The sequence below is a fragment of the Papilio machaon genome, chromosome 9 (genome assembly GCF_912999745.1).
Source record: "Papilio machaon chromosome 9, ilPapMach1.1, whole genome shotgun sequence".
NCBI classification, from domain to species: domain Eukaryota; kingdom Metazoa; phylum Arthropoda; class Insecta; order Lepidoptera; family Papilionidae; genus Papilio; species Papilio machaon.
Window position 1 is genome coordinate 1,219,726 of NC_059994.1, and position 23,446 is coordinate 1,243,171.

The following is a 23,446-nucleotide window of genomic DNA, read 5'->3' on the forward strand; positions in this document are numbered from 1 at the left end:
TACAATAATTTTCAATGCATCGTATTACACGTTTCTATTTTATAGGCAAAGTTTACGTTCGTATTTCAATTTGTAAACACGTTAGTGCTTCCTGAAATTATACGAAATTCTGAAACGAAAAACTGTCATAACCAGTTTGCTACAGTAATTAAATATGAAATTGTATAACTTGTTTAACTTTGTTTAAACTAAAATATTAAATCATTTTACACACTTTATTTATAGTACACAGTGTGTGATGTATTCGGGAAATACTAAAATTATGATTTTGGAAGGCGGGAGACAACGAAAATAAAATGTATTAATTGTTTCTCAAGTAATTTCGGTATCAACTTGGTTAAAGAATTTTGTAGCTTAAGAAACTTCTACCACACATACTATAGAGTAATCTATATATATATAAAAGAAAGTCGTGCTAGTTACACTATTTATAACTCAAGAACGGCTGAAACGATTTGACTGAAAATTGGTGGGCAGGAATAATTTTACCCCGTTTTCTATTTTTTATTCCGCGCGGGTAAAAGCTAGTTTCATATATTTTCCAAGAAAATATCTTTCTATGACAAAATGTATGTATGATGTAACTAGCTTTTGCACATGGCTTCGTCTGCACGGAATTAAAAAAAACAGTAATAATGTATGTTATTACTATATGTTATGACATATGTCTAATCGTTGCAGATTTATCGAGTAAATATGTTAATCAAACGTATCCCAAGGGTTCCGATTCCGCTACCGAGCTTGGATGTTCTTCCAGACTGTGATCAACGTAACCGAACGGAACGGATCTTGATAAAATACCAAATTTCATGAAGATGTTCCGCCGATCTAGAGATATTTAGAAACAAACGTCAATCCAAACATTCGCATTTATAATATTAGTAAGATAAAGTTGGAACATTTTACTTGACACATTCGTGTATTTGCAATCGCACTTCGATGTGCACTCGCTCGCACCGTGTGCACAGACGGAAGTAGAGGCACAATGCAATCCGGAACTTTTTGTTTGTGCTCAATTTGTGCATTGAATAAATATTTTGTCTTAAATAAATGGCACGAATTGTTTTTAAAAGACTCTTACTTCCTTTACTTATCGAGGCGAACTTTAAGTTACAAATCTCAAGTATTTAGTCAACTTCAAATAGTAATAGATGAGTTCTATCCGATCACATGTACTTAAGAAAACTTAAGAAAACATCGTGATGCAACCTGTACATATGTGAGAAGAAATTCAATGATATGTGTGAAGTCAACCCGCACTGGGCCAGCGTGGTTGACTATGGCCTAGTCACCCCTAAGTTAGGGTAGGCTCCGAGCCCCTCGGTGGAGACGTATAGTGAGCTTCCCCAACGCCTTCACAGTATGTGGTCCCCGGATTTCCATATCCAACGACTTCTTGCCGTCTACACTAGGTCAGTTTTCAATCATACCACTACGTAAAAATCTATATACATATGTCCAATTAAAAATTTGAATGTGAAATTCTAAATTGCAAGTTTATAAAGTACATAAGTCCAGTATCGATTGAAAAGTTAAACATGAATTTAAAGTCCCGCCAGAGTGAAATATCGCGACATCCATTATACCGGAATGTTTGCCCGGGAACTGGGAACTGGGAACTAGTAAAAAAGTTTACAAAGTTGGAAGAGACTTTATGATATTTTTCCTCGTTTATAACTTTGACGTTCCGCTGATTTCGAACTAAACGTCCCCTGTCGTCAGGTGGAGACAACTGTTTGTTTTTTTTTATATTTTGTATCAAACGTGAGAGCTTATACAAAATTATGTGCTTTTCAGCCTCATCATGATTTTAAAATTAATTTTAATATCACATTGTGAATGTATACTATCGAATGTCTTCACTATTCACTGGTGAAAGTCAAAAATCATCTTCGACCTCATCGCCACACAGACCAGGTGGATTTTCGGCAACCCCTAGTTTAATCGATATAAGAAAACTAAGAAGTTACAATTACTCCTAGATTAAATTATGACTTTCAAATTTTTATTTTATTACCCGACAGAAAAAGACCCGTCGTATATTTCTTAATAGGTAAACATGCTTCAGGAAAATAGAACAGGAAAATTCAAAGCTTTCCATCGTACATGTACAAAAAAAATGTACAAAACCTTTATGTGCAGCAACGTAATAAAAACGAGCGTTAATGATCCATACCATAATAACCGTTGAGTTTTCGCTAAACTTGTGTTTGCACTGCCGAAACATATGTTCAGAAACATACTGTCATCTCTGTTTTTCCAAAACAATGAAAGGGATCAATAGTATGTTTTTCAACATCTATTTCGGCAGTGTCACAGGAAAAGCAATCAAGTTTTAATGCAATGAAAACGCCATCACAATCTGACAGATTACGGGTAAAATGTCAGCGGGAACAAAGCGCGCGATGTACAAACTCGATTAACTTACGAACAGAACTTCTCAACTGTCAAGAGAGGTAATCAATTTAGCATGAGCAGGGTCTATATACTTTCCTGGTTAATCCTCTTTACAACAAACGTGATGTACATTCGTTTCCTGGTATTTGTAGTCGAGTAACTCTTATATAACTTGGCATCGAACGTTGTTAGTAAACTGCAGAGACACACTCTTCACGGCTTTAAACTTTGACGTCATTATTCTGCCACGCAAAAATGACGTCTTCATAAAAAAATAAAGACCACAAAACCTTACATTAATTAGTAAACTTTGTCAAAATAGTCCTTCTATCATCGGACAAGAATATTAATCGAATTACATCTGAACAAAATCGATCAACACTAGGTTCTAGGACTTAAAAGACACAATGGAATGAAGTTTAACCATTTTTTGGTATCGCAGGCTATCCTTCAAAAGATACCAAAAGACAGGTTTAAGTGGTAAACTCACTCGGTGGCCCTCCTCAAGTGCAATAGACGAGGGTTCCGGGATCGAGAAACGCACCGAAACCGTCTTCAATTTACATCCAAGAAGAGGCGAAACTCATCCTGTGGCTCTACAGTGTTACAGCTACATCCATACAATTATTTTAGAACATACATATATACAACCGTAAATATTAACCTCCTGTCAGTTGTACAAAAAAAATGACGTAAAAAACAACCTTTAAGAGCTTTACATAATTACGTTTATTTTGCTTCCGCGTCATGACAACAACAAAAATTGAAAGCTGTTAACCAATTCTCGTCACGTTTACTGTAGGATTAAAATGTTTAGTTGGCTTCCCTCTACATATAGCATTTATAATAAGGAGTATAGGAGGAGTGTTTATGTTTGTAAATGATTAATTGTAATACAGAAAAAGTTACTCTTTTTAAATGGCTCGTATTGTATTTTGACTAGACCTCTGATCAAAAAGTGCTTAACCAAGTACAAACAGTAGGATATCTTAAGAGGTTCAGCTAATTACATTGTAAATACCTTCCCAACGAATGGAAAGGTACTAAGAAACAAACAAAAAAAACTTGCTACAGTCCGATTAAGACATTAGGTACAGAGAAGGTAATGAGATTAGCCCGCGGGGACACAAATTCGCAAACCTCGTAATAACTTGCAAATTATTTCTGCCACGATAATTGCTGTTATTTGTTCCAGGGACCTTTTATTTTGTACTTCTAATAACGGACTTATTACTAAGTACTTTTTGTTTCGCCTTCCCTTGCTTCAGGAATTAAAAAATTTATGTACCGTTTTTTATACTATATTTTGAATCAACATGTGAATGCAGTTCAACTTGTTTACTGCTGGTGGATACCAATTTCGTCACCTTTCGATCTTTTCGTATAAAAAGCTGTTGGCCCAGCTCAACCTAAGAACTAGCGCCATCTAGTACAAACAAAAAGGTTTATGAGAGCAAAATCTCCACATCATCTCCATATCGTCATCCCTGACATTAACTTTAACAAAACAGAAATGACAATATGTTTTGAACAGAGATTTTGGTTTTAGAAACCTATGTTTAATTAGTTTTAGGAATGATAGTAACAATCAATATGAATGAAAGTCCACAATCACAAAGTAATTAGCAAAAAATACCATAAATTGGTTATAAATTAATTGGGTTATTTATTAACCGGACGTGTCTCCTTGCCAAGTAACTCGTTCTCGTCTCGTCTTTTATTTTAATTAGTTCTTACTTATTGATTCTTCTTGTCTATACATATTTTAATAATTTAATTTATTTTAAAACCATCATGTTTCGGTTAACTATTTTGAATTTGAATTTGGTTTGGTACAATGCCATCTAGAGTTTCATCAGAAAAATATAAGGTATTTTTGTTGCCATGTCCACAGTAGAAATTATGAAACAAATCATTTACCTTTAAATTAAATAAATTATATACTACGCAAAGAGTGTTCTAAAAAGTATAAATAAATATCAATATTTTAATCTAAACTAGTACTTATGTTACTGTGACACGACATAAAATGTAATTGAACAAAAATATTAATAATACAAAACAAAATTGTTTCTGAAATTCGATGAAATATACAAAATTTATTCATAAAAAAATTAAAGAACAGTATTTGTTTGTAACAATCAACATCCCTAGTAGATTAACACGTTGATGAAATAATTTGCTTTGTCCTTCCGGAACCATATCCTTTTATGCATCTAAATTAACTCAATTCACTTATAATTCATTCTCTCTCAAGCGTGCTGTTGCTGTTGTTTATTGTAGTCAGAGTGAATTCAACAAGTCATTTGTTTATAACGTCTTTATTTAATTTATAATTTTTGTAAATGGCAATTTCAATAAAGTGAGACATCGCCCTGCTAAAACGGTGTCATGGCGGTTTGACTTGGTTAAAGGTTTTTTTGCAATAACTTACTAGTTAATGTGCTTCTTAGCGATTTGATATTTGATTTAAGTGAATAAAATCACGTTTAACTAAATAGTTAATAATGCGTGAATATAAAATAGTTGTGTTGGGCAGTGGAGGCGTGGGAAAGTCCGCCCTGACAGTACAATTCGTACAAGGCATCTTTGTGGAGAAATACGACCCAACCATAGAGGACAGCTATCGGAAACAAGTGGAAGTGGATGGGCAACAATGCATGCTGGAGATCCTCGATACGGCGGGGACGGAGCAATTTACCGCAATGAGAGATCTATATATGAAAAATGGACAAGGTTTCGTATTAGTGTACTCCATCACTGCACAGTCGACATTTAACGACTTGCAGGATCTCCGGGAGCAAATCCTGCGGGTGAAAGACAAAGACGATGTGCCAATGGTGCTGGTGGGCAACAAATGCGATCTGGAAGCAGAGCGCGTGGTGGGCAAGCAGCAGGGGTCCAACCTGGCCAACCACTTCAACTGCGCCTTCATGGAGACCTCCGCTAAGGCCAAAGTCAATGTAAACGATGTGTTCTACGACTTGGTCCGACAGATCAACAAGAAGTCGCCTAAAGAGGACAAGAAACCACAAAAAAAGCCTATCAAATGTATCTTCATGTAACTGAGGAAGACCATGTTGCGTCTAGGTATAGAATATTTAATAATTTGAAAGACTTCTCGTACCCGGATTTGGCTGTCGGTTCCAAAAGTTTACTAAATCGGGTGAGCATTGTTGCTTGTCAAATATCTAACATTTGGAGGATGCGCATATGTTGAGCTCCATGTTCCAGCGCTACGGCGCAAGTGGAGGATGCACAGGCATCATGGGTCCGCATTTATTCCTATTCTCTAAAAAAATAATATCATTGGTGCATTAATTTGGTTTTTATTTCGAGAATAGACTCATTGTCTCTGTGCATTATTCACTATAAAAGAATTCCAATTGTATTGTGTGGATGGCATCGGGTTCAGAAGTTCACTGCTAATAAATTATCCAGAATTTGAAGTTTACAATATTAAGTATACTATGTGACAACCCTCCGTACTGTTATCATTTCAAGAATTATAATACAAGTATATATATATACATTACTTTCAAATCAATATAGCTAATAACTGCTGTTTATAGTGTATTTAGGTGTATAAGTTTTGTTTCAAAGGGCAAAGCTGAATGCAGACAGCTTCTTGTCAATTAGGCCAAACAGGAAAACATAGTTATTTAAATTACTATATGATTTATCACATTGCTATTGAGCTGAACATGAGTACCTAATAACTTTATAAAAATCTAGTTAATAATATTAGTAAGCCACCTCTTACATTATAGAAATTGTAAATAGTGACTGTTCAAATTTACCTTTGATTATAAATTTTTTTGTTTCTTAAATAGTTGCTTTTAAAATTAATACCTTTGTTTGTAAATGAAAATATATTAAATGCATTAGCATTTTATGAACAGGTTCAACAAGATGTGTTTTTTGCACTCATTTTTGCATTCCTTTGTTTGTGTTCAGTTGAAAGAATGATTTGTATAAAGTCAAGTGCCTTTCCACAAAGACATATGTATACTGCATATGTTTGTATAGATTTATATCTGCATCAATTGTTTTGCTTTATAGGTTATCTTTGGGCCAGCATTGTCATAAATTTTAGCAACATCCTTAATTGTTTGCCTTATTTAATATACAACACTGCTGTCTGCATTTAACATGCCATTAGGTAAAGATTGTAATATTTTCAAACTTCTGAACTGTTAGTATGAGAGATGGATAGTGCTGGTTCCGGTAGGCCTGAACCATTGTATAATGTTTAAATAAGTAAGAATACATTAAATTTTTCAGATATATTATTGTCTTGTTATATAATTCAAATGTATCGAAGTTGGTACTAGTATACCGCTTAGATTTCGGTAAGTTTGAACAAATATTAGTGAGCCTTAGGTGAGTGCACCCACCCAGTGTAGTGTCTCCGTTGCCCAGTGGCTCGCCTCGGATTGTACACTATGTGCCACACAGACTCTTAACCCCTAAGTATTAATGAAAAAAACTAAAAAAAAAATTATCGTTATTGTAAATGGATTAAAGTTTTATGATTACTGGCTCATTTTTAAATGTAAATTTACATCAAAATGTTTTGCTGCTATGGATAATTTGTTAAATGGAAAAAATAATTATAAATATAGATGTTCCGATATTGTTATGGGATTAGATGTTTCCTCTGTATTGATTTCTGTTAACTTGTAAGATCGCTGCACAAGGATATTGGTAGTAACTTGATCTGAGTTTGATTATATTTTTTATATATATATCAATCAAATTAAGAACTCTTGTATATTTTTATCTTTTCAATCAATAATCGACATGTACAATAACTATTTTTTCTTCATTTTTTTTTGCAAATTTATCAATAAAACCAATTTTAAATATTGATCTTTTGTGCTGAGTTTTCCTCGAGTATATTTTTCGTTTTTAAATGCGAGCGTGTCGGTTGCACCACGGCGCGGTATCGCAGTGAGTCAGCTCGGTACTCGCCACACCGCACCAACGCCATTCCGCCCATCCGCCAATTGGATCGGAATTTTAATGGAATTAATTTAATTGAAACAATAATTACCCCACTACGATAATTTTATTGATTTAACGGTGTACAAAAGTTTCATAAAAACGTGTTCACAAATACTAAAACTAAATTACATTGTATAAGATTAAAAATAATGGCAGTGTACGTTGCGGGCGTATGTCTATATTCTAGTAACATAAGAATTGACACAGTCCAAGGACATGAACACAATACGCCTTATAAACCAAGCTATCTTAAAGTATTTGTATTGCAAAACGAAATGTTATAACTACTACGTAAAATTGCTCAAATTGTTCGCTTCCCCGTAATGTGAAACAAGGTCTCGTACATAGATCGAGCTCACAACGGGACACGCGTTACAAAGAAAACATTAATTAAAATAAATTTAATGAATTAATACATTGAAAGCTCGTGGGAGGCGTTAACTACGTACAATTCATTACACAAAAAAATATTAGAATACATTCCCAAAGCACAGATGTTTTCATGGCTTCAATTACAATGAATTTTTGTTTTAAATCTAATAATTATTGAAACAATATTTCTTGATAAACATTGACAAAATATTATGATAACTTATCCATACATTAGCTTATGTCATTTCGGTGCAGGAAGTCGATATCTATTTTGTATATTAATAGTTTCGAGTATGTTATTTCGACCTGTCTAACATTGTAGTACTTACAAACTTTGAATTTTGTAGATTTTTCACATCAAATTTAAAAATACTTCTTACGGAATATTCTCAGAATTTCTGTTATAGTTTTAGTAACAAAAACCAGATGAATACTTTTATAAAGTGAATTCCATTCATATGAGTCATAGAATGTATTTAATAAAGACATGTAGGAGCTAAACCAACACATAATCCTTTTTTTGTTTTTAAAGTTATATACTATTGAAAACATTTTTATATTTATTTTAAACATATATAAATATATTTGTCTGAAATAAAAAGTTTGGTTTTGCTTCAACATGCTTTAAGAACTCTTTTTAAAGGTGTATATACACTAGAGCATTTCTATATCTCTCAAGTATTTCTATGTAATGTTTTAACGAATGATTTGATACAGGTAAAAGCATAGTTTCCAAAGCACGTCTGGTTCTTGAAAGGGTGATACACAACAACATATAGAGCGGCTCGTTGTTTTGTTACAAGTAAACGCTCTAGTCTATACCCACCTTAATAATAATTTAATTATATGTCCTTGGTTCATTTTATTTACGTTAATTGTGAGGAAAATTCCATTATAATGTTTTCCTCAACGTATTTCAATACAACATAAGTGTACAACAGTTTTGCCTACGTTAAGACAGTGCCATATAAAGTATAAATACTGTAGTATAATAATTTCAAGAATACTACACAAATACAACGTAACTACTGACTAGACGTGACTAGAATAGGACGGAATAGTTTCTGTATTGACTAGCTTAGAAAAATTCTACAATTCAGTTAAATAAACCAAAAATAAATGCCTCAATTTGATCCCGAGATAGTTTACGTCTCGATGTTAATACATAGCAGGTTATATTTGTTAAATTTATACCTAGTAAACCTTGTTAATTATGTATTAACTCGGAAAATGTATTACTAAAATCAATCAAAAAATTTAAATAAAAACAATCTAATAGATTATATTGAATTACGAAGATTCAAATGATAAAACCAATCAAATATAAAATATACACAGAAGCATAAAACAAAGGTGCAATTAAAATATTAAACTTCAAATGACCAAGTTATATATATGTCAAATATTTCTCGAATTGAAAACCTCGTATTTATTTAACATGTAACTAATTTCGAGGTAAATAAATATTTAGGAGGACTTTGCAATACGCTGAATTGATACGTACTCGAAGTAATACGGTTGAACAAACAAGCTACCGTGAAATTTTGCCCATGAATGACTGGTACTAGAAAACCCACGTTTTACGAATAGTATTTATACTTTACAAATATGTAGGTAAGTTTAATTTCATTTGCGTATTAAATATTATTTTTATTACAGCATCATGATTTGTTTTCTGGGACTAGAATAAAGATTGTTCCTTGTGTACTGATTAGAGAATTGTGATGTTATGTACAGTGTAATAAAGAATAGTACATTTTTGTGTTAATAGATACACAATACAGACAGAGTATTTTATATTTATACTAGCTGTCGCCCGCGACTCCGTCTGCGCGCAGTTAAAAAAACTTAATAGGGGTATGAAAATTAGATAGTAGCCGAATCTCAGACCTACTGAATACGCATATAAAATTAGGTAAAAATCGGTAAAGCCGTTTCGGAGGAGTACGGTAATTAACATTGTGACATCAATACATGATCGAGGATTATTAATTTAATCGAATCTTTGAATAACATTCGATCTCAAAATTTTAAAGGATTAAACAACATATCCGTTTTAACACAAACAAATAATTTGAAAAAGTCGTCAAGATGGCGTATTTCTTCGAAAATATCTTTTTGCATACAAAAATATTTTCTAAAACCCTAGCGTTAAATTTAGAAGCCAAGACAAAATTTTCAGTATTCTTTTATCTATCTTGAATAGAATCTCAAGTGTGAATGCATAAGAGTTTGTGAGGAGAAATATAGCCTTACATGTAAAATTAAAAATATCGCTTTGTTGAGTCACAAAGCGAGGCCTTGTATCGTTGATAAGTCAAGCATGAAAACCTACCTTTATATATGTTTTAAAATTTTAATATATGCGAAGGCCGATGATACGAACTTGAAGTGGCGCTGTAATTGGGTCACATCTGTACCAAGTGATACTTTCTTGTGAGGTTAATGAACTTACATGGCTTAGTACTTACAAGTATTTTTTGGAATAATAAAATTCGTTTTTAGCAAGAAAGATAAACCTAACTGTAATGAAGCGAATCGTGCCAAAGAGTACCGAAATTCGGTATGAAAATTCACAATAGTTTATGGAACTTTAGGTTGTTTCCTTTATTCGCCTAAACTAGAGATATAAAGTAATAAATAGCCGTAACGGACGAGTATTAAATATATAGAGATGTGTCTGGTTAGTTACAAATATCATATCTGCCTACCCCTTTGGGTTACGTGATTACAACTACAGCTTAACACGTCTAAGACCTAGACATTAACGTCACAGCTGAGTCACGTTCAACGCAAAAAAATTACTTCCTTCGTACTTCCGGCTGTTCTGACCTCAGTGGATGAGTCAGCGACGACTCAGGACGAATTATGACGCCGTCTTCACACGATTGTATAAATCATATGAGGATGTATGTATTGCAGACCGGTTTAAGACAAAATGTAGCTCTACATTTGCTTGTACAAAGTAGCATTTCAATAATACAATATGTAACAATTAAGTAAAGATGGATTTGGGTCACTATTTTTTTTTAAGTGAAAGATTCTCTTTATAAAGGTCGCTTGAAAAGAAACCAACGATGACACAATTGTGCCGAGAATACAAGCTATGTTTAAATATCCACGAATTCACTATAAAGTATCAATTTAGTGAGGTCGACATTCATTGAGCTGTAGATAATGACAACAATTAAGGTCGTGTGACTTGCAAAGGTTACGAGTTAATTGCACACCGCGGAATTCATTTACTATTTTAATACATGTAATGTATTCCATCCAATTTATGGATGACGCTAAAATCGACCTCGTCAAGTTACATTGGATAAGGCCAATTACCAAAAACTGTGACCAATTTTGAGCCTTGGCTGAAAGTGGGCGAACATGATAAGAAGGCGTTGCCTTGTGTTGTGACCTAATATGGAAATGGGTGGGGTTTGAGAAGTTTACCAATAAAATGCAGATGTTGACTATAGATAGAGGTGGAATAAACAAAAGTATTCCTGCATAGAGTCCTGGAAACGGTATCATATATTTACTGAGAACGTGACTAAGAAATAATTAGACGTTAAACTGATCATGTACTCCACATTACTCACATTACTTGAATCATTTACATTTAATTATGGAGGCCACGTGTATTACGTAAGAAAAGGTATTCGCATGCGTTATATTAAGCGTATAATTCTATTCGATTACAATTACAAAACACAGTACAATCCTAAAAGTTAAAATTCCAATCTGGAAATAGTAACACTAGAGCAGTATTTTGAAAAAAAAACCGAAAAATCGAGATCAAGAAAAAGCAAAAAATTTTATCGACAAAAACTTTTCAAAATATTTAAATTATTCCAAATCAACGCCTTTATAGATTACTGCAATAATGACCTCAATCGAATCAGTATAATTAAGATTATGACTCAATAATTACCACACTATTTCATCCCTTTAGAACTAAAGCCACTGTCGAAGTTCTACCATTTTATAGACGACTAGCTGTCGCTCGCGAATCCGTCGTGCGGAATAAAAAAAAACTCAATAGTAGCCTATGTATTCTTCCAGACTATGTTTTACATCTGTGCCAAATTTCATCAAGATCCAAGCAGCCGTTCCAGAAATAACTTTCAACAAACATCCATCCATCCAAATTCAAAAATATCAATCTAATACACCCATTTATCAACGAAAAGTGAGTAAAAAGCTTCTACATCAGTAAGAATGCGAGCTTCAACAGTTTTATTAGATCGCCATGTGTGCGAGGGACCGGTCGACGTGCGCCGTACATCTGCCCACTGACGTCACAAGCAAGGTGAGGACACACTATAGTGATGAGCAAATAACATCGTATTTGCAATTGACAACACTTTTTTACAATAAAAAATTGAGTATATCCATAGCTGAAAATGTAGTTAAAACGCACAAATTCCAATTTGAAGATGTTTAACTCGTAATCTGATAGAAAAACCAACAGCCGACAACATATCCTACTATGTTGTATGTAGAATAAATAATTCAAATAACTTAAGATAGGTAGAAAGTAAAAATTTATAGTAAAAAATAGGGCATGAGTTTAATTGACGTTTCTAAAAAAATGGTTATTGTGAGAAAACTATAAAAGACAGATATATATGCTATCATGGACTTTTATTTAGCATATTTAAAAAGCTACAATTCTTCCATACATCATTTTTATGTAGGTCCTATAGTTTAGCCTACGTAATTGCTGAAAGCAAAAATGTACCTAATTTTCGCAACACATTTTGAAGCTAAATTCGAAATCTACTAGTCTTCTAGTTATTAAAAAAAAAATGGGACCCATCTGCAAGCATTTCCTTTCGATTAAAATATTTTTTATCAAAATCGGACCACCAGGGGCGGATTTTCGCGGTAACACACATAAAAAAATACAGTCGAATTGATAACCTCCTTCTTTTTGAAGTCGGCTAAAAACCAACAGCCGACAACATATTCTACTATGTTGTATGTAGAAAGTAGAAAATAAATGTAAAAATTAGAATTCCTATAGTGCATTAAATGTATGAAACCGAGATACTGTGACTAGTGTGAGCTCACCCTAACCCCAGCTCATTGCGTTGGTCTAGAGGGGCATTATCACTTTATATAAACATTTTTTGATAACGACGATAGATTTTTTTACATATCTACCCATTTTAGTACATTCACCTTCCGGTATATGAAATTAGCAACATCAATACCAAGTATAAACATAGTTAAGACGTCAGACATCTTAAAATTGAGTTCTCAAAAACAGGTAGCCTAATTTCAGTGCTTTTTCCCTTCCCACTTTAAGGAAGGAAGAGAAAGTGGATTTGACAGAGGAAGAGAGATATTCTCTTTCTATGCGTCCTATTATCCATCGATTCTTCAATTGCAGAAGTATATGTGTATGTCGCTTCGCTATTACGGCGAATTCAGGTCACTTACTCGTTTACCAAATCTTATATATATAAAAGAAAGTCGTGTTAGTTACACTATTTATAACTCAAGAACGGCTGAATCGATTTGACTGAAAATTGGTGGGCAGGTAGCTTAGAACCAGGAAACGGACATAGGATAATTTTTACCCCGTTTTCTATTTTTTATTCCGCGCGGACGGAGTCGCGGGTAAAAGCTTGTTATAATATAAAGAAGTATAATTATCTAAATTTTTAAATGAGAGGGTAGTTTTGAAATGAGAGTAAATGCCATTAAACTAACACAACACTCATTGTATCCTCAATAAAGATGGCAAGTATAAACACATCATTAAAGTCACCCCTTTTCCTGTTCATGGGGTTAATATCACTTCAATTGCAAGGGATTTAATGTACAAAATACACTCTCATCCTTATTTAACATGTATGAATGATACTTTTTTTTTAAATGAATGTAATTTTACTAATATTATAAACTAGCTTTTACCCACGACTCCGTCCGCGCGGAATAAAAAATGCACACAAGATAAAAAAAGTTCCTATGCCTGTCTCCTAGTTCTAAGCTACCTCCCCATCTATTTTCAGCTAAATCAGTTCGACCTATCTTGAGTTATAAATAGTGTAACTAACACGACTTTCTTTTATATAATATATAGATGCGAATGGATGGATGGATGAATGTTTGTTTAAAGGTATCTCCAGAACGGATTTCGATGAAATTTAGCATAGATGTATTGTAGATGATAGTCTGGAAGGACATATAGACTTATTATGTATTTTTTAATTAAACTCGGACGGATTCGGGGGCGACAACTAGTCATTTCATATTCTTAATAATAAGTAGGATACCTAATTGGTATGTTAACTAGCAGAATTTAAAACTTAATATTATTTCTTAAATTTGTACTTTTGTAGAATAACTCGGTTCAAATATTGTCCATAATAATATAAACCAGGGATCCCCAAATTATTTTGGACAAGTGACCCCCCTTTTCCAAAATGAACTGTTACCAGAGACCCCCGTAGCCAAATTATCTACTTTTAAGATCAATAATTTTTCATTCTGTCTTAGGTCAATAGAAGACAGAGTGAGAATTAGCCATGCTTTAAGTTCTTTATCAACTCTATTGTGAATCCCTGATATAAACAATTCCAAAATTACTCTAAAATTGATAACAACGCCATCTTGTTGCAAAAAAAATAACCTTGCATATCTTTTTTTTTTTTCAATTTACGTAATTATCACTTTAATAACGTCAGGGATTCGTTTTGTGACGTACAATAACCCGCAATTATGTTGTACAATACGTATGTGACGTCATCAGTCACATGACCATTACAAAGTCAATATTCTGTCGGTTACTTGTTGGTGTCATAGTTGTCATTGAGCGGTGGCAGGCTGTGTGTCAACGTGTTGTCCAATTTCCTCGCTTCATGTTCCAGAGTGTACGCATCTAAAGCAGGATCCTGGCAACATTAAATAGTGACGTAATTGACATCAAAGAAGTCCCAACAAAATCTTTTATAGATGTTTAGTCTGTGGTCGTAAAAAAAGCAACTCAAATACGTCATAAAACTAAAGTATTTGAATTCATACATAACTCAATTTTATGGCAATTGTAGATGCATTTAATAAAATTAGCTGTAACTGCCGTACTCAGAGTCTGCCTTAATACTTAACATGTAAAATACTTTTTATGTGGTAACATTTCCTGTTTTGTAATAATATTTTAGTCTAGCAACACTATAACCTTTTTATTTTTCTTACGGCCAAAAGGACTAGTATCCAGGCCCGAAAATATTAATTAAAAAAAAAAACTTGAGAGGTGTCAAGGGACACCCGGATGGAACGAAGTTCCTTTCAATTAATTAGTGAAAGAACCAACGTTTATTCTATGCATAAAAAACTTAAGTCTTCACAAAAAGTACATTTTATTTCTATGAATTTTCGTTATATATTGTCACGTCGTTGCCATGGTGAAGTAGACGTTAAAAGTGTCGTAACAACTTTTTGTAAGAATTTTTTCCGTCTAGCCCCCTTTCACAACGCGCGATAAGGAACTTCGTTCCAATAATACTTCTATTCCAATATCCAAAACTCAATTTTTTGCCATCAATTCCAGCTTCCTATCGACATAAGTAACAAACATAGAGACCAATTAACGACTCTGAGTGCTGCAGAAAGTAAAATAAGCAAGAGAAATATTACACGATGTGAATATGTTGTGTACCTGTGAGACTGCGCGCAGTGAGTCTCCGAGTGCGGAGCGCAGTCGCTGCACGTCGCGCGCTGCTCTCCCACTGCGCGCAACATACGCCTGCCGACGGCGCAGCTCAGCAGACAGCTGGGAGCGCAGCTGCGCCGCCTGTACCAACGCAATATTACTCTGAGCTGTCACTAACGTTAAGACAGGTTGAGAGAGATGACAATTTGTTTTTTTTTTTCAAACAAGGACAGCTGGGGTATGAAAAGGACCGTGTAATACTTTTTTTCTTGTTGACAGGAGGACGCTAGTGAGCACTTATAACTTAGTTTGACTTACGCTAACTGAGTTACTTATCCTTGTCGGTCTATAAGAATTCTGCGGACGTGGAAACCTACGGTTACTAAACAAAATACTCACTCCTTACTCTTATTTGTAAACATCTAAGCTACTAATACTGAATTGTATACATTTATTATTAGTTTTTTATACTCAGAAACTAGTAAATCAAATTAAAAATTCATTTCACTTAAGACCTTTATCAGGAAATTAGTACATTTGATCATAAAAGAGATGTATAAATGTTTTCAAATATCTTGACAGCTCTTAACTTATTGCAAATCGCTGCGCAATACATCATTTTAGTTTAAACTTTCGTGAGACATAATAATAAATTAATCAACAACGTCTTAACTCACGTGTGATTGTCCGGTGACAGCCCCGACTAGTTTTTAGCCCGTTGGAGGTCCATTTTCAAATAATCTCATTTACGACGGGTCCAATACTAGTCGGTGCCGTCACCGGACAATAACACATTAGTTAAGCCTTAATTAATTTACATATTTTTAAGTTATGCGGGGCATAGTGAGATGCGAGGGATTTGTGTTCTTGAGCCGTCAAGATATTTGAAATGAGTAATACCTGTGCCTCTAGCCGTGAGATGTGTTGCCTGTGCGAGGCCTCGCGCGCCTCCAGCAGCCGCTCCGCCTGCAGCGCCGCCTGCCGGTACTGCTCTACATCATCATGTCGACTGACACCGCTTGTAGACAGCTCCGACAGGTATCGGTTACGAGCTATCGATAACTCTGCGTCCTAAAACAACTCAATATTTAAACGCCTTTTCCACTGGCCCGACTATATCGTATGTATCTATTAGTCTAATTGCGACTGATATACAAATAGCAACAATCTTACTAATATTATAAATGTGAATGTTTAGATGGATGGATGGATCAGTGGATGTTTGTTTGAAGGTATCTCCGTAACGGCTAAACGGATCTTGATGAAATTTGGCACAAACGTAGAACATTTTTTGGAAAGACAAATACACTACTTATTATGTTTTTATAAATTCCGCGCGAACGGTGCCGCGGGCAAAAGCTAGTTATTTATTTTTCTCACTTTTTTTTTCCTTGTCCTCTTTCTCTTTTTAAATGGACTGGCAACCCTTTTAATGTCTGATGCTAACCAACATTAGATCAAACTTTGTATTAAGGTTATTATAACGATGTTTGACATCTTATTATTTACGAGAGTGTTACCGCAGTTAAGTGCTTTGTCGGACCGGATCGAAATCTAAAATGCCCAGGTTCGATCCCCGCCATGTATCAATGTGTATTACTAAATTTCTGTACAATTATGCTACGTTCTTGAGATGAAGGAAAACATCATAATACAACCAACTAAGTCAGCGTTGTTGACTAGTCACACGCAAATCAAGTAGACTCTGAGGTCCTCAGTATTGACGACTAATTTACGCAGCTGACCTTATCAGAGATTTCTTTCTCCAGCCGACGTATCTTCATACGCAGCTCCCTGTTCTCCAGCTCCAGTAGACTGAGTTCTGCGCTGAAACTCTTGCCCTTGCAAGTGCAAGACTCCTTGACATCACGACTGGAATCCTTTGTCGAATCACCACCTGGTCACAAATAAACTACACTTATCAACTGTTTAATTTTTAAACTATTTAGTATAGTAATTTTCATATATCTCGGCAGTACAAGGTCATCTGCGCAGCAACTTGCGCGAATTAAACAGCCAAGATATTTGAAAACTACTATAGTTAAAATTAATGCTCGAGGCGAAGCTCTTTTAAGGTTAAAATTGAAATTGGACTAGGTTAAACACATTAAGCTAAGCAAAATTAATTACTACTTTAATATATTAGGTCCTTACATATGAAATTGGCGTTTTTCGTACTGGATACTTTAATCACGAATTTCTCCTCTTTGGTAAGGAATTTCAAATTCAAATTTGTACAGCTATAGACTCATGTATTTGTGGTTCGATGACCGTCATTCATTTGTTTTTTTCTTCTGTTTTTTTCTGTTTGCGTCACTCATTTTACAAAATGGAAAACTTAAAATATCGCATTATTTACGAGTACGAGTTCCGCCGTGGCACTAGTGCTACGGAAACGACTCGAAGGGTGAATGATGTGTATGGCGGTCGTGTTGCAAAAGAAAACACAGTTCGTTTTTGGTTCCAACGTTTTCGTTCTGGAAATTTCGATCTGCAGAACAAGCCCCGTGGACGGCCTGAGACTCAAGTTGATAATGAAGAGTTGAAGGCTATTGTGGAAGCGGATCCATCGCAAACCGCGTCTGAGTTAGCTGCAGGCTGCGATGTTAGTGATAAAACTGTTTTAATTCACTTGAAGCAAATTGGGAAGATTAAAAAGCTTGAAAGGTGGGTACCTCACGAATTGACTGAAGCAAGCCGGCAAACGCGCGTCGACTGTTGCGTTACATTACTAAACCGGCACAATAATGAAGGTATTTTAAACCGAATCATTACCTGTGATGGAAAATGGGTTCTTTACGATAATCGGAAGCACTCGGCGCAATGGTTGTATCCTGGCCAGCCAGTCAAATCCTGCCCCAAGCGAAAATTAACCCCAAAAAAGTTACTTGTAAGCGTTTGGTGGACTAGTGCCGGTATTGTTCATTACAGTTTTCTCAAATCTGGCCAGACTATTACGGCTGATGTCTATTGTCAGCAATTGCAAGCCATGATGGAAAAGCTAGCGGCTAAACAACCTAGGCTGGTCAATCGCTCCACGCCACTGCTGCTTCACGACAACGCTAGACCACACACTGCGCAACAGACAGCTACTAAATTAGAAGAGCTTCAATTGGAAAGTCTAAGACATCCTCCGTACTCCCCGGACCTTGCTCTAACAGATTACCATTTTTTTCGAAATTTGGATAACTTCTTGCAAGGGAAAAAATTCAACTCCGATGGGGCAGTCCAAATCGCCTTCAAAGATTTTATTGATTCCCGTCCGACTGGTTTTTTTAGTAAAGGGATCAATGAACTACCTATGAGATGGCAAAAGTGCATAGAAAATAATGGTTCATACTTTGATTAATTAAATTTATTATATTAAAAAAAAATCGACTTTTTGTTCCTCCCATACAAAACGCCAATTTCATATGTAAGGACCTAATAATAAAGCGTAAACACACTGTTTATAACACAGGATGGCAGAAATCATAGCATATTTTTGACAGGCTTTAGGCAATATATCTTCACTCCACTAAACTTAGAGGGTGAGTAAATTGAAAGAAATTGTTATGCGAGAAAAGGACAAAATTACAAACCAATAGCAGCAAAGATGGATGGTTACCATGGTAACGGTTTTCAACCAATGGCGAAGCCCTTCGGTGTCATTTGAACATTTGAATTTTGACATTTACAAATGAAAGTTTTACGAAATATTAAAAATATAAGAATATTTTTGTGTGTAACAAAACTGAATGGTATTTCATGCGTATGAAGCCACACGAGAACAGCTAAGTATAATTACCCGAGTCAATATCACAGTAGTAAATTGGTTTGTCCCGGTCATGGCTCTTGCTGCGTGCGGCGATGTGGGCGGGGCGTGTCTGGTTGGGGGCGGGGCGTGTCTGTGTGGGGGCGGGGCCATGACGTGCGGGCGCGCTCAGCCGACGCACTGCCTCCTGCAGCGCGTCATTCTGCGCGCGCAGCTCGGCACGCTCGCGTTGTAACACGTGCAGCTCGCGCTCAGCCTCGCTATCCCCACTGTCTTTGCCCTCCCACGTACTTAAACGTAGCTGTGATTCTAAACCGGACCTAGTAATCATGAATTACTTTATAACTTGTATTTTGTTAAGTATCCTTATTTCTTTACATCTGTAAACAGTTAACAGTGGTAGATCCCGCAACAACAATATTTGTTGGGTGCACGAATAAGGCCGGATCGACCGGTGAAATACCACGACCACACAGAAGACAGGCGTGAAGTGGAAGCAATTCCGCGTTTCCTCTGATGAGTGTGGTACCGGAGGCCTAATTTTAGTCCTCTTTTCCTTCCCACCCTTTTCCTATTAGAATAGGTAGGGGAAGTGGATTTAGTGGAAGAGGGGACGCAAAGAAAGGGAAAGTATTCTCTTTCTGTGCGTCCCCTTCTCCGTTGATTAAAGGTAGGCAACGCATCTGCATTTGCGGATGTCTATGGGCAACGGTCGCCTCGCTATTTCGGCGAATTCAGGTGGCCCTTTGCTCGTTTGTCATCTTTTGATATAAAAAAAAGGTTTGATGTAAATTGATATCATGGTGATTAGAAGCTATATAAAATAATTATGCTTACTTTTGTACTTTGAATGTGGATGGATATAAAGGTAAAGGAAGACCAAAGAGAGTATGGATGGATTGTGTGAAAGAGGATATGTGTAAGAAGGGGGTAAATTCAGATATGACAGCTGATAGAGATGTGTGGAGAAGTACATACTGTGCCGACCCTATATAGGTATAAGGGCAGGTTGATGATAATGCTTACTTTTGTACTTCAACGTTTGCGAGTTGGTTGGTGAGGCGATGCACTTGGTCTTCTAATGTAGCATTGATGCGTTTCATTTCGCCCAAAGCGGTCTTAGCACTGTCTAGTTTTTCTGACAACACGCGCCGCTCGTTCTCACATGTCGCTGTAAATCCGACACTTTTTAACTAACTATGTAAAAACTTAAAGGATAGTATTAAAAAATCTATACTCTAACAAGTGTTTCATTTAAAAGAGGGTTTTTTTTAAGACAAGGTAAAGACAATTTTTTGAGAAGATATGACGTCATAGTACTCTAATTGGTAATCTTTTCAATTATATTGGCGGACTAAGGTCATATTTGCGCTGCGCAGTACCCTCCCCCCCGTAAATTTTTAAGTGACTGCGCACTCACAAGAAGTTAAGAGTATATGAAAACACTAGCTGACGCCCGCGACTCCATTTGCGTGGAATTAAAAAAGCTTCATGAAGATGTTTTTTTTTTTCAAAATCTCGAAACCTATGTGTTTTTAAAGACTATATTCTACATCTATGATAAATTTCATCGAGATCCTTTGAGTCATTCTGCAGATACTTAACAAATCGTCCATCCATACAACATACATCCAAACATTCGCATTTATAATATTATTAAGATTACCACTGACCAATAGTCTTCTGTATCTGCCTGAGTTTATCAGTAGCATTCTGCTCATGGTTCTTGGCCTCGTTGAGTGCACGCTGCGTCTTACTGAGGTCTGCTCGCAGCTCGCTCTCCGCTGCTGCAGCTTTCTGCAGCGCAGTCGATAGCTGTTCCACTGTACCCTTCAGGGAAGTACATCTGTCTTCTAACGAGGCTATAGTACGTTGATAACCTTCACAACGCTCTTGAAGTTTCTGGTACAAAAAAGTACAAAATTATCTACGTTAAGTTATTGATGATTTGCTTAAGTCATAATACGCACTATATTTTTAGTAAACTTGGAGCTTTGTATGTTAAAATTATCTTATTTTAAGGTTAAATATGGTTTGAGGATAAATGAATTCATGATAAACATTTTGTATGTGTCTCTGCTTACCCGTTTATGAGAGTTACGTGAATGTAGATTTATAGGAGTAGAGTGACGATACAGCAAACTATTACTAGGCCGAGTGAGTCAATACAGTTTTTAACTCATCATCATCAACCTGCTCTTATACCTATGGAGGATGGGCACAGTATGTACTTCTCCATACATCTCTATCAGCCATCATATCTGAATTTACCTCCTTCTTACGCATATCTTTCACACAATCCATACATACTTTCTTTGGTCTTCCACCTTTATAGCCATCCACATTCAATCTCATTACTTTTTTGTTTATATGAACATCATCCCTCCGCATAATAATACAGTTTTTACCTAATACATATTCTAAACTACAAATGCGAGCTAAAATTCATGGAGAAAAATGTATACAAATCGAGAAGTGAGCGCTGAATGCGCGAGACAGTATTAAGAGATAGGGGAACCCCAAGAACTTCAAGGGGTCGATATAGAACTTAAAGCATTGCTAATTCTCACTCTGTCTTCTTCTATTGACCTAAGTCAGAATTAAAAAAAAGTTGATCTTAAAAGTAGATAATTTAGCTATGGGGGGTCTGTGGTAACGGTTCATTTTGGAAAAGGGGGGGTCACTTATCTATAACAGTTTGAGTATACTTGCTGTAGATATAATCATCTTATCACTTTAGAGATACTACCTTGAGCGCAGCATCCCGGTCCCGTGCTGCGACTGCTGCACGTTGTACGTCACCCTCCAGCTGAGCACGACGTACATCCAGACGTGCAGCACGACCTTACAATAGTAACAAATTGTATGCACATCTTATTAACTATCAATATTATTATTTATTTGAGCATCAGTAGTATCTGGAGGTCCTGGGTTCGAATTCCGTCATTTACTAATATGTTTTTTTATAATTCGCGATCTACATATCCGACGTTCTTATCCGCACTTGGCTAGTTTCGTAGACTATGACCTAAGTACCCTTAACTTAGGGTAGACTGAGAGACCCTCAGTAGAAATCTATAGTTTTTTTTTATGTATCAAAAGGTGGCAAACGAGCAAACTGCCACGTGAATTCGCTGAAATAGCGAGGCGACTGTTGCTCGTAGACATCCGCAAATGCAGACGCGTTGCCTAACTTTAATCAAACGGAAAAAGGAATGCACAGAAAGAGGATATTTGCCCTTCCTATATGTCCCCTCTTCCGTCAAATCCACTTCCCCTTTCCATTCTTTCCTACTAAGAAAAGGGTGGGAAGGGAAAGAGGACTAAAATTAGTGAGCTGATGATTACTTTTTATCAATATTTTCCAATAAAAACTTAGATACAAGCAGCTAAAATATAAATTACCCTCAGCAGCCGCTAAAGCCTCCCGCAATTGTCCAACCTCCTGAACTCTCTCTGCTAACTGAACACGCAAGTTCTCCGATTTGTTCTAGAAAAACAATATTAAGAATATTTCTGTATCTAGTCAAATAAATCTTGATAGAAACGCGGTATTGCTTCAGAAATCAAGCCTAATAAGTTCGAATCTTTGGATGTATGGATGGATGAATGTTTGTTAGAAGCTATCTCCAGAACTAATCAACGAATCTTGAAATTTATCACAAATGTAGAACATATGGAAGAACACATAGGTTATTAATTAAGATTTTTTTTTTAATTCTAGACGGACAAAGTCGCGGGCAATAGTTACTTCAATAATAAATTACCTCATTCTGTACTTTTTCTTCAGTGACAGAGCTCAATGTCGCCTCCAGACTTGTGATCTTGTCTCTCAAGTTGCTCACTTCTGTTGTCTTCGATTGAATTGACTCGTTCTGAAATATCAACCACATTTATTTAAAAGTATTCGAGAATAATTCAATAATAAACGATTAAATAAGTACCTATAAAATGAAACTAGTACTAAATTAACTTACAACTATGTATCATTGGGCTTATCACGAATATTTGCGACAATCGTCTTCGTCTCATCATCGTCAATTATGTCAAAATTAGTACGAAATTTTCGATGTACTTTACCAATGACGATACGATTGCGATTGTCACAAATATTCGTACTAGGCCAAAAGTACTAGTACGTATAATACGTATACGGACACGCACACACAAATAATTTGTCACTACTAACATTTCCTGAAAATCAAAACTTTTTCGAGGGGAGAATCTTTCAAAGCATTAGTAGAGACCATGACCTTAGATTT

General features: G+C 35.5%; 2 protein-coding genes across 2 annotated transcripts in view; one reads left to right on the forward strand and one right to left on the reverse strand.

Annotated features, from left to right (window-relative positions):
* Window positions 1-4,749: 4,749 nt before the first annotated feature.
* Window positions 4,750-6,174, forward strand: LOC106712843 (ras-related protein Rap1). The gene has a single exon (XM_014505498.2). The coding sequence runs from the start codon at window positions 4,905-4,907 to the stop codon at window positions 5,460-5,462; it is 558 nt and encodes a 185-aa protein (XP_014360984.1). The 5' UTR covers window positions 4,750-4,904; the 3' UTR covers window positions 5,463-6,174.
* An 8,130-nt stretch (window positions 6,175-14,304) lies between these two features.
* LOC106712825 (rootletin) overlaps window positions 14,305-23,446 on the reverse strand; it is a 39,873-nt gene continuing 30,731 nt past the window's right edge. The window contains exons 29-38 of the mRNA XM_045679459.1: window positions 22,952-23,059; window positions 22,590-22,674; window positions 21,934-22,028; window positions 20,858-21,086; window positions 20,211-20,355; window positions 19,218-19,504; window positions 17,176-17,327; window positions 16,331-16,501; window positions 15,437-15,571; window positions 14,305-14,672 (exon numbers count right to left, since the gene is read on the reverse strand). Coding sequence (XP_045535415.1) covers window positions 14,565-14,672; window positions 15,437-15,571; window positions 16,331-16,501; window positions 17,176-17,327; window positions 19,218-19,504; window positions 20,211-20,355; window positions 20,858-21,086; window positions 21,934-22,028; window positions 22,590-22,674; window positions 22,952-23,059 — 1,515 coding nt within the window. The 3' untranslated portion in view covers window positions 14,305-14,564. The remainder of the gene's footprint in view (window positions 14,673-15,436; window positions 15,572-16,330; window positions 16,502-17,175; window positions 17,328-19,217; window positions 19,505-20,210; window positions 20,356-20,857; window positions 21,087-21,933; window positions 22,029-22,589; window positions 22,675-22,951; window positions 23,060-23,446) is intronic.